Source organism: Penaeus japonicus, unplaced genomic scaffold (assembly GCF_977035675.1).
Source record: "Penaeus japonicus unplaced genomic scaffold, GWHDUDI00000001_assembly GWHDUDI00000039, whole genome shotgun sequence".
Lineage (NCBI taxonomy): Eukaryota > Metazoa > Arthropoda > Malacostraca > Decapoda > Penaeidae > Penaeus > Penaeus japonicus.
In genome coordinates, this window is record NW_028234441.1 from 8,649,000 (window position 1) to 8,661,499 (window position 12,500).

Below are 12,500 nucleotides of genomic sequence, written 5' to 3' on the forward strand. Positions count from 1 at the left end.
AAGAAGTATGCGAATTGTTACAAGAAAAACGCCTCTTTCTTCTTTCCTCTTTGCAATTTCACATAGCCATGAAAATGCCTTCAAGGTCACGTGTCGATAATGCAAATGAGCGAGAGGCTTTGGATGTGACACGCTCCGCCTCGCGTCTCCGGCAGTGAGCGCCCCTTTGCTCTCGCACAAAGGGAGAAGAACCCGAGACCTTTTAGCCTCGGTGGGTTTGGCTGTGCTCGCGCCTTGCCATTTCCCCGCTGGCCTTTTGTCTGCTGCCTCCCTTAGTATGCGTGTTTGGATAAGAGGTTGGGAGAGAGAGGAGGAGGAGGTGGGTGGGAGAGAGAAGAGAGAGGAGGAGGTGGGTGGGAGAGAGGAGAGAGAGGAGGAGGTGGATGGGAGAGAGAGAGATTCGGTTTGTAGAAGGGAAGGGATAGAAAGGAGGGAGATGGAGAGGAGGGACGCGTGGACGGAGAAGTGGAGTGGAAGAAAGAGAGAGAAGGATAAAGAGAGAAAGACAGAGGGAGGGGGGGGAGGGGAGAAAGAGACAGACAATCAAATAAAGACAGAGAAAGAGACGCAGCGAGAGAGATTTAGAGATAGAGAGAGACAGAGACATAACGAGAAAGACAACTTTTCTATATAGTTGGATATAGGCAACAAAAGAGGAAGCAAGGAAGGGAATGAAAGATGGAAAAGCAACAGCAAACAGAGACAGATCTCAGGTAACACTCTGATGGGAGTAACATTCAAGATCGCTGTGTTCCTTAATTAACAATCTCGTAAACCTTCATCAGTCACTTAATTACTCCCTCATTACGAGATCTGCAGACATTAATTGACACAGGCTTGATCTGGGTAATGTAAGTGTGCGTGCGCGATATCTGTTTTTTAGAGAAACAAAGAGGATTTAGCGACAGATAAGAGCATGCTGGCTGATTCGCAGAGTGACTTTTCGACGGACGTGTAGAGGCGATCGGTCTCATCAACATATGCTGAAGAAACACTTTATACAGTTGCAGAGGTTGCAGACAAAGCCGTGTACACAATTGCGAGTGGTAATCGAGGAGTCACTGGTTAAACAGCTGCCTGTGATATAGGCAAAAGGTTGTTGTAGTTGTAGTGGTAGATGTAGCGGTAGGCGCATTAAAAGCAACAAATTCATTGCAGAAGCAGTGGAGAACTTTTTTTTCTGGAGAGAGAGAAGAGCGCGTCTCTCTATAGACTCGAGAATCGGCGACGGAAACGAGACTCCACGGTGAAGGGGCAATAGTAGCTGAAAGAGTAGCGGTTTTACGGGTATTAACGGACTCGTTTACGGCAGACAAACAAGCGGGAGCAGTGCTAAGCGCCGCCCGAACGGCAGTTTGAGACCGAGGCAACTCTCGGACGCTTCCAAAACGGTCTTGTTTAGGAGGATTGCCACAGGTCGCTTACACAAAGAAAAGGGAAGAGAGGCGGTTTATTTAGCTGGATTTGCTTTTTATGTAACAGCCAAGGATCCGTTTCCAGGGTGAACGGGAGATTTTTAAAGGTCTTTGGCCAATCGCTTCGTAATCGGCTCCACTGTGGAAAAATCATGACCGGAGGTATTATTTCCATTGGACTCTTGGTCACAGAGAGAGAAAGAGGGAGAAGGGGAGAGAGAGAGAGAGAGAGAGAGAGAGAGAGGGAAAGAGATAGATAGAGAGAGAAGGACAGGGAGAGAGAGAGGGAGGGGAGAAGGACAGAGAGAGAGGGGAAAAGAGAGAAAGAGAGACAGAGAGGGGGGGGGAGGGAGAGAGAGAGAGAGAGAGTAAAAAGAAAGAAATATCGTGTGTTTATAAAACCTACACGATTTTTCAACACCTAATATAGCAAATTGAAACCATCTGAATTCAACAATCACCTGTTAAGCGAATGAGAGAACTCAAAAAAAAAACTCAAAACAATTCACTGCAAATCGAACCATTTTCTCGCAATATGGAATATATCCTCTGCCATTTTTTCACAACCGCGGAAAATGTGGCAATTCTGTTTACATCTCGGGACATCCCTCTGGACAACACCGCCATCTTTTGCGTTCTCGGTGTCACTTTGTTTCTCGTGTGGAAATCGACGTCATATTTCACCGAGAGAAAGTGTTTGGGCGGAATAAATTTCCTTCGAAGAATCTTTCGTCCAAATAACTGTTATATTACTACTGTTATTTGTGTGGTCACTGTCGTTTTTCTTGTCATTATTGTAATTATCTTTATTGTTATTATTATTGTTGTTGTTATTATGATTATAATTATTGTTATCATCACCATCATTATCATCATTGTGTTATTATCATTATTAGTATAATTATTATTACCAATATTATCATCATCATTATGATTATCATCATAATTACTATCAATATCATCATTACTGTAAGGATAATTGTAATTATCATTATTGTTATCATTATAATTTTTAGTTTTATCATAATCATTACCATCATTGCTATCACCATTATCATTATCATTATTATTGCTAATAATGTTATCATTCTTGTTATCATTATAAGTATTCGTATTATTATAATAATTACTATCGTTGTTGCTTTTATCAATATCATCATTATCATTATAATTGCTATTACTAATATTGCTACCATTATCATTGTTATCATTATTATCATTACCATTTACCATCATTATCATTATCACTATTATTATTACTATCATTAACATTATCATTACTATCCTTTTTATCAATAGGGATATAATCATTATCAATATTATTATAATTATTATTACAATTATCATTAATGCTGTTATCATTATCATTATCATTACTATTACCGCTGATGTCGTTATTATCAATATAATTATTAGTATCATTAGTATTATCAAAATTAGTATTACAATCTTTAGTATTATCATCATTATCATCATTACTGTCATCATCATCATCAACATTAATGTCATAATCATCATCATTACAGCCATCATCATCATCACCCTCATCATCATAATCATCAGCATCATTATTACTGTCATCATCACTATTATTATTACTATCATTATCATTATCATTACTATCCTTTTTATCAATAGGGATATAATCATTATTATTATCATTACTATCCTTTTTATCAATAGGGATATAATCATTATCATTATAATTGCTATTACTAATATTGCTACCATTATCATTGTTATCATTATTATCATTACCATTTACCATCATTATCATTATAATTGCTATTACTAATATTGCTACCATTATAATTGTTATCATTATTATCATTACCATTTACCATCATTATCATTATCACTATTATTATTACTATCATTAACATTATCATTACTATCCTTTTTATCAATAGGGATATAATCATTATCATTATAATTGCTATTACTAATATTGCTACCATTATCATTGTTATCATTATTATCATTACCATTTACCATCATTATCATTATCATTATCACTATTATCATTACTATCATTAACGTTATCATTACTATCCTTTTTATCAATAGGGATATAATCATTATCAATATTATTATTACTATCATTAACATTATCATTACTATCCTTTTTATCAATAGGGATATAATCATTATCATTATCATTATCATTATCATTATTACTATTATTATTACTATCATTAACATTATCATTACTATCCTTTTTATCAATAGGGATATAATCATTATCATTATAATTGCTATTACTAATATTGCTACCATTATCATTGTTATCATTATTATCATTACCATTTACCATCATTATCATTATCATTATCATTACTATCCTTTTTATCAATAGGGATATAATCATTATCATTATAATTGCTATTACTAATATTGCTACCATTATCATTGTTATCATTATTATCATTACCATTTACCATCATTATCATTATCATTATCATTATCACTTTTATTATTATTATCATTAACATTATCATTACTATCCTTTTTATCAATAGGGATATAATCATTATCAATATTATTATTACTATCATTAACATTATCATTACTATCCTTTTTATCAATAGGGATATAATCATTATCAATATTATTATTACTATCATTAACATTATCATTACTATCCTTTTTATCAATAGGGATATAATCATTATCATTATCATTATCATTATCATTATTACTATTATTATTACTATCATTAACATTATCATTACTATCCTTTTTATCAATAGGGATATAATCATTATCATTATCACTATTATTATTACTATCATTAACATTATCATTACTATCCTTTTTATCAATAGGGATATAATCATTATCATTATCACTATTATTATTACTATCATTAACATTATCATTACTATCCTTTTTATCAATAGGGATATAATCATTAGCATTATCACTATTATTATTACTATCATTAACATTATCATTACTATCCTTTTTATCAATAGGGATATAATCATTATCAATATTATTATAATTATTATTACAATTATCATTAATGCTGTTATCATTATCATTATCATTATAATTGCTATTACTAATATTGCTACCATTATCATTGTTATCATTATTATCATTACCATTTACCATCATTATCATTATCATTATCATTATCATTATCATTATCATTATTATTATCAGCATTATTATCACTATTATTATTACTATCATTAACATTATCATTACTATCCTTTTTATCAATAGGGATATAATCATTATCATTATAATTATCATATTATCATTATCATTATAATTGCTATTACTAATATTGCTACCATTATCATTGTTATCATTATTATCATTACCATTTACCATCATTATCATTATCACTATTATTATTACTATCATTAACATTATCATTACTATCCTTTTTATCAATAGGGATATAATCATTATCAATATTATTATTACTATCATTAACATTATCATTACTATCCTTTTTATCAATAGGGATATAATCATTATCAATATTATTATTACTATCATTAACATTATCATTACTATCCTTTTTATCAATAGGGATATAATCATTATCAATATTATTATTACTATCATTAACATTATCATTACTATCCTTTTTATCAATAGGGATATAATCATTATCAATATTATTATTACTATCATTAACATTATCATTACTATCCTTTTTATCAATAGGGATATAATCATTATCATTATCACTATTATTATTACTATCATTAACATTATCATTACTATCCTTTTTATCAATAGGGATATAATCATTATCATTATCACTATTATTATTACTATCATTAACATTATCATTACTATCCTTTTTATCAATAGGGATATAATCATTATCATTATAATTGCTATTACTAATATTGCTACCATTATAATTGTTATCATTATTATCATTACCATTTACCATCATTATCATTATCACTATTATTATTACTATCATTAACATTATCATTACTATCCTTTTTATCAATAGGGATATAATCATTATCATTATAATTGCTATTACTAATATTGCTACCATTATCATTGTTATCATTATTATCATTACCATTTACCATCATTATCATTATCACTATTATTATTACTATCATTAACATTATCATTACTATCCTTTTTATCAATAGGGATATAATCATTATCATTATCATTACTATCCTTTTTATCAATAGGGATATAATCATTATCATTATCACTATTATTATTACTATCATTAACATTATCATTACTATCCTTTTTATCAATAGGGATATAATCATTATCATTATAATTGCTATTACTAATATTGCTACCATTATCATTGTTATCATTATTATCATTACCATTTACCATCATTATCATTATCATTACTATCCTTTTTATCAATAGGGATATAATCATTATCATTATAATTGCTATTACTAATATTGCTACCATTATCATTGTTATCATTATTATCATTACCATTTACCATCATTATCATTATCACTATTATTATTACTATCATTAACATTATCATTACTATCCTTTTTATCAATAGGGATATAATCATTATCATTATCACTATTATTATTACTATCATTAACATTATCATTACTATCCTTTTTATCAATAGGGATATAATCATTATCATTATCACTATTATTATTACTATCATTAACATTATCATTACTATCCTTTTTATCAATAGGGATATAATCATTATCAATATTATTATTACTATCATTAACATTATCATTACTATCCTTTTTATCAATAGGGATATAATCATTATCATTATCATTATAATTGCTATTACTAATATTGCTACCATTATAATTGTTATCATTATTATCATTACCATTTACCATCATTATCATTATCACTATTATTATTACTATCATTAACATTATCATTACTATCCTTTTTATCAATAGGGATATAATCATTATCAATATTATTATTACTATCATTAACATTATCATTACTATCCTTTTTATCAATAGGGATATAATCATTATCATTAACAATGTTATAATTTTGCCATTATTAGGATGATAATTGTTCCTGATATTTTTTACTGTTTTATCATTGATTTCATTATTATGGATAGTGTCCGCTGTTATGATGACTATTAGCTGTATTTTGATATCTCTCTATATCATTATCCTTATCATTACTATTTCAATGATCGCAGATACTTTTATCATTATCTTTATCATCATTAGCGATTTCATACTGTTCCCATTTTCCTTAACACTGTCTCTGTTTTTACTTTGCTTTCGTGTTTGTTTCTTTTTTTTTCTCTCTCTCTTTCTTTCTTTTTACTGACATCTTACACTTATTAGCATTAAGTAGATTTCCTCCGAAAATTCATCGTTAATCAAAAAAAAAAAAAAAAAACTATTTACAAAACAGAAATTCATCGATAGTGGCAAAGTTAACCTCTCTCCCGATGGCGTGTTTCAGGCGCTTTAGACTAAGGATAATTTCCTCTTCAGCCCTTTCTAAGTATTGATCGTTCGTCCCTTTTAATTCTTTTTTTATCAGTCTTTATGTAATACTTATTTTCTTCACTTCTTTTCGGCTGACTTTATATCGCTTTTCTAAAAATACAAGTAAAAAAAATGAATAAAATAAAGAAGAAAATGGAGACACGAAGCATATTCGTATATTCTCTACTTTCTGTGAGATTTTCCTCTATTCATTGCACGGGATGTCAGGCCCTTCGGTAGCATCCAAAAAGTTCCAGACGAGTTGATCTTCCATTTTACGACCCTCAACCGATTGCTATTGTAAAAATCCATTTTACTCTCTCCCTCTGTTCTCCCTCTGTTCTCTCTCTCTCTCTCTCTCTCTCTCTCTCTCTCTCTCTCTCTCTCTCTCTCTCTCTCTTTCTCTCTCTCTCTCTCTCTCCTTCTCCTTCTCCTTCTCTTTTCTCTTCTCCTTTTCCTCTTCCCTCTCCCTCTTCCTTTCCCTTTCCCTCTCCCTCTCCCTCTCTTTCTCTTTCTCTTTCTCTTTCTCCCTCTCCCTCTCCCTCTCCCACTCCCTCTCCGTCTCTCACCTCCCTTTCATAGCAGTGCGAGTACCGGTAGTTCACAGCGTACTAAACTCTGAGTACAATGCTGCAATATTCTTGATATTGTGTATGAGTATGCATTACATTTTTGCCAAGGTACACTAGATCTTGAGCAGAGCTGGATCTTCAATTTGTGTTGTTTGTGCGCTGGTACAGATGAAAGGGAACACTTGTCTGAAGTAAAACGCGCATAAACAAGTCTAATCATAATGTATCTGCACACCATCCTCATATACCAAGCTTTGCAATTGATGTGTTCATCTACATATAGTATAGACAACTTATCAAGATCCCAACATCACTTTATAATCGGCAATGTACGCTAGAAAACATACAGAGCAAAACAAACAAACAAAAAAAGGCCTGCCATTAGTATATAGCCGCGAAAAAATATATGTAAATATTATGGAAAGTATCAATACACAGCGGGCTTCTGTTGATAAAAGAGTACAGCCGCTCTCCAAAGGCCGTTCGAATCGTGTTCGAAAACCATCTCGAGAACCCATGAATACCTCTAGCACTAAGCTGTTTCGAAGCTTCGATCATGTAAAAGGACTTCGTAACCATCATTCGAAACTGGATCTCTGGCGGAAATAAAGCTAAGATTGACGTATTTTATATTCACACTATCTGAAATGCTCAGAATCGCATTCCTGTAATAAATTCACGAATGTCTATAGCATGAACATTAGCGTAAAAAAAAAAATGTTTATGTAAAGTTAGGCCTCTCGCGTAATGGTTTATTGCACGCTATGTATGTAGATGGATGAAAGGGGGAGATTGGCCAAGGTTGGGTGAATAGGGGATTTTTTTTTTCTTTTTTTATGCACATTAATCTATCTCTTTGCCATCTGTGTTTTTTTCTTTCTTTCTTTCTCTTGTCGGCCTTTTGTTCACGTTTCTCCTCCAGATTTTTTTTTTTTTTTTTTTTTTTTTTTTTTTTTTTTTTTTTTTTTTTTTTTTTCGCTACGTCTTTATTTTCGCGTTTCCCCTTCACGATCCTTCCCGTTTATTTTTATTTCCGCTTCCTCCTTTTATATATTTTTCTTCCTCGCGTCATCATCGCCATCGTCACCGTCATCATTATCATCATTGTTGTCGGTATCGTCACTGTCTTCGCCATCGTTGCCATCGCCATCATCATCTATTTCTTCTTCTCCTTCACCATCGCCATAGTCATCACATTACCCCACTTTTGCCTTCTTCCCTTTTTCCTCTCTCTCTTTCCTTCCCTCCTAACATCTCTTCAAAACCCTCCGCCTATTCTTTTCTTCCACATCGTCTGTTTCTACTTCTTTCGGAATATTTTCGACACCAGCATCAGACTCGAATTTACATTTTAAAAAGGTAATCAGAGGAATTTTCAAAAAGAAAAAGAAAAGGAAAAAAAGTGTTTGAAAAGAACGACTGTGGATTATTAGACTCGCGGGAAAAAGGAATTGAGAAAAGGACACCAATAGGAGCTTTTATACGTTTTTGTTCTTCGCTTCATTTCCTTCTCCGTAGTGTTCTTCACCAGTGTTCATAAACCTTTTTAATTTTAAATAACCTCAATATTTCATAACCCCGCCCTCTCTTATGTTCATTAGCAGTGTTACGAAACCCTTTCCTATCACGTGAGCCTTACAACAAAATTAAATAACCCCGCCCCCTCTTGTGTTCTTCACCAGTGTTACGCATCCCCCTAGCACTCTTATGTTCTTCACCACAATATTAAATAACCCCGCCCCCTCTTCTGTTCTTCACCAGTGTTACGCACCCCCGTAGCACTCTTATGTTCTTCACCACAATATTAAACAACCCCGCCCCCTCTTTTGTCCTTCACCACAATGATATACAACCCCGCCACCCCATCCTAAGTTCATCACCAAGGTTACACAACTCCTCCCATTCCTCCGCCTTACCTATTATTGACGCCAGGATTCGTTCGCTCTCGTTTCGACTCCCACGCGCGCGTTTCGAAGCTTCGGAAACTTATTTCTTCCGCTGGTAATGGTTTTCTCGCGAAATGTTTGGCGATTCGGTGCAGTTGCATACGACGCAAACCGCCGTTTAATCGGAAATAACGAGACTAACCGCTGAGTCTCACTGAGCTGGAGATTGAAATAATGCTAAGTTTTCTGCCGAGCGTGTGCATGCCGTGCATGGCTCGCTCCCCATGAAACGATGTCTGTATGTTTACGTAGATCAAGCACACGATCTTAGATTTGCACATATGTATTGTATATATGAATATATATATGTATATATATATAAAATACACACACACACACACACACACACACACACATATATATATATATATATATATATATATATATATATATATAGAGAGAGAGAGAGAGAGAGAGAGAGAGAGAGAGAGAGAGAGAGAGAGAGAGAGAGAGAGAGAGAGAGAGAACGAGAGAGAGAGAGAGAGAATGATAGATAGGTATATAGATAGAAAGATAGATAGATGGATATAGATACATGCATACTTACATATATATACATACATGCACTGATCTACAAATAAATAGATACAGATATCGATGGATAGTTTAATATAGATAGAAAGATATAGATGAAAACATCCAATGCGTAATCTGTGCGTATGTGTGTGGTGTGTAGGTGCGTATACATATATATAAAAATGCCCACTAATATTGTTCAAAAGGATACCAGTGATTTTTTTTTTAAACTCTCACAGTAGATTTCTATTACTCTTTCGAAAAAAAAAAAAAAAAATGTATTTCATTACATACTCCTCGTGTTATAAACATTTTTCTTAGAGACCTCTTCATGCTTCCTCCTAATTCTCACTCTTTTCATGCGCAGAACAGGTGGGTTTTTATTTACCATTCTTTGTGCCAGACTGTTACCGCGAAAAGATTTACAGTTGGCATTGTCTCTCTTGTTTTTTTCATCTCTCTCTCTCTTTTTCTCTCTTTCTACCTCTACTACCATATCAACTTTTATCTTTCATTCTCTCTATCTATATATACATATATCTATCTTTCTACTTACCTCTGATTATCTATACCAATTTTTATCTATCTCTATCTATTAGTATGTCGGTTTAGCTATTTAGCCATCTCTATCGTTTTCATTCTCTGTCTGTCTTTCTGTATGTGCATGTGTAAAGAAAGGCATGGGTCTCTTCATCTATCTCAATCTTTTTATCTATCTCTATATCTGCATTCACCTAATTCTATCTGCATATCTATCTATCTATCTATCTATCCACACGTATATAACTCCATCGTTTTCTCTCTGTGTCTGTCTGTCATTCTGTATATGCATATGTCTACGTGAGTGTGTGTCTTCTCTAGGAAAAAGGAAGACAGAGTTCTGCTTCATCCCCCTTCCTCCCTCCCCCTTCCCCCTCCCCTCGTGTTATCACCATGAACCTCATTAAGAAGGTATTAGGCAGTATCTGTATGTTTGTGATGACTTTGCTCCCTTTAATGGCACCTTCAAAGACCATTAATTACAGCGTAGCCCAGGTGATGGTAGTGTCTGTCTGCCTCTTTGAGGTCATCGAAAGGAAAAATGTGTTTTCTTTATGACTCCTTTTCTATATCTTATACCACTGGCTTATCTTATTACTTTGGCTATCTCATATTTGAATGTCTTAACGGATTTTATTTCGGGCTTTCATTTTGTTATAACTATTTTTCTGAATCGTGAGATTTTCTGCGTTGAAGAAAAGGAGTATGTTCGTCTGTATGTGTGTGTTTGTGTGTGTGTTTGTGTGTGTGTTTGTGTGTGTGTGTGTGTGTGTGTGTGTGTGTGTGTGTGTGTGTGTGTGTGTGTGTGTGTGTGTGTGTGTGTGCGTGTGTGTGTGTGTGTGCCTGTGTATCTGCGTCTGCGGTTGGAAGTAGGTGTTCTATTATGTGCTCTTTATCTTAATGTTTGAACTAGAAACCCGCACTATAAACACCTCGATTCTTAATGGACCGCCATGTTTACAGTGCGAGTTTTTAATGAATCTTTACGCCTTTTCTTCTCCGCCCGTTTTCCAATACAAACACGAGCTCCGTGCTCTGGCTCCGTGGCCACGCACGAGGGTCCACACTCGCGGCCTTTCTGCTGCGAGGGCGGCCCACGGTGACGCGCCCGCGGCCCGAATGACTTGCTGGATGACCTGTCGGGGCGAGTGCCCAGTTCGAGCGAGTGACCTGTTGGCCGTCCACCTACCTACTAGGGTCGCCTGTTGGGAGTACCTGGCCACGGTAATGCCCAGGATGGCCCCGTAGCCGGTGTGGAGGCCGTGGGTGAGGATGTGGACCGTCGTGGCGACGCCCACGATCACCCAGCCCCAGCCGCCCTCGGGGTAGTAGTGCTGCATGATGGTGGCGCGGGTGTCGCGGGGGGCCTTCGCCTTCTTGGGCTTGGTGGTGGACTCCGGCAGGATCTCGGAGGGCATCGGGCCCAGCATGTCGGAGAACACGCCGCCCGACACGGCCGAGCCCGCGTCCCCCAGCACCTCATGGCCCTCGCCCAGGTCGCTCTGCCCCAGGGTCTGGGTGGCCGTCTCGCCCCGCCCGCACGCCGCCCATCGCTCGCTGGTCACGGGCAGGGACTGCGAGCGCAGAAGGCGCCGCTGAGGGTGCGGGATGCGCCTGCCGTTGCTGAGGGGCGTGTCACCTGGGCTCGGGGCGGCCGAGGTCGCCTGCGACTCAGGCATATTGACACTTTACGAAGCTGCACTGACAACACTCACACTTGACACACTCGGAACGTCATCTTCCTCCTAGTGAGGCTAGCGAATATCAACACTTGGGCGCCTCATGACACTTGTAAGCACTGAGATAAATCCGACAAATTACATATTCACACATGCATCGAATTTATGATTTCAACAGATATATCTCAGACACAAACAAACCAGCACAGATACACAGGCGACTAAGGACTCCACCACAGCGGCTGGACACCACGTGAGAGACGCGCCCGACCACGAACCACCAACACGACTACTCGCAGTGGCTCCACACACGCTACTGACAGCTCTGCTCGGAGTCGTGCCGCTGCCGCCGCCCGAACGCCCGCCAACA

At 35.7% G+C, this 12,500-nt stretch overlaps 1 protein-coding gene across 1 annotated transcript in view; it reads right to left on the reverse strand.

Annotated features, from left to right (window-relative positions):
* The window catches only part of LOC147466963 (uncharacterized), a 537,597-nt gene extending 525,165 nt beyond the window's left edge, over positions 1–12,432 (reverse strand). Inside the window, exon 1 of the mRNA XM_086533670.1 lies at positions 11,641–12,432. Within this exon, the coding sequence (XP_086389796.1) occupies positions 11,641–12,130 (490 nt within the window). The 5' untranslated portion in view covers positions 12,131–12,432. The remainder of the gene's footprint in view (positions 1–11,640) is intronic.
* Between the last annotated feature and the right edge of the window lie 68 nt (positions 12,433–12,500).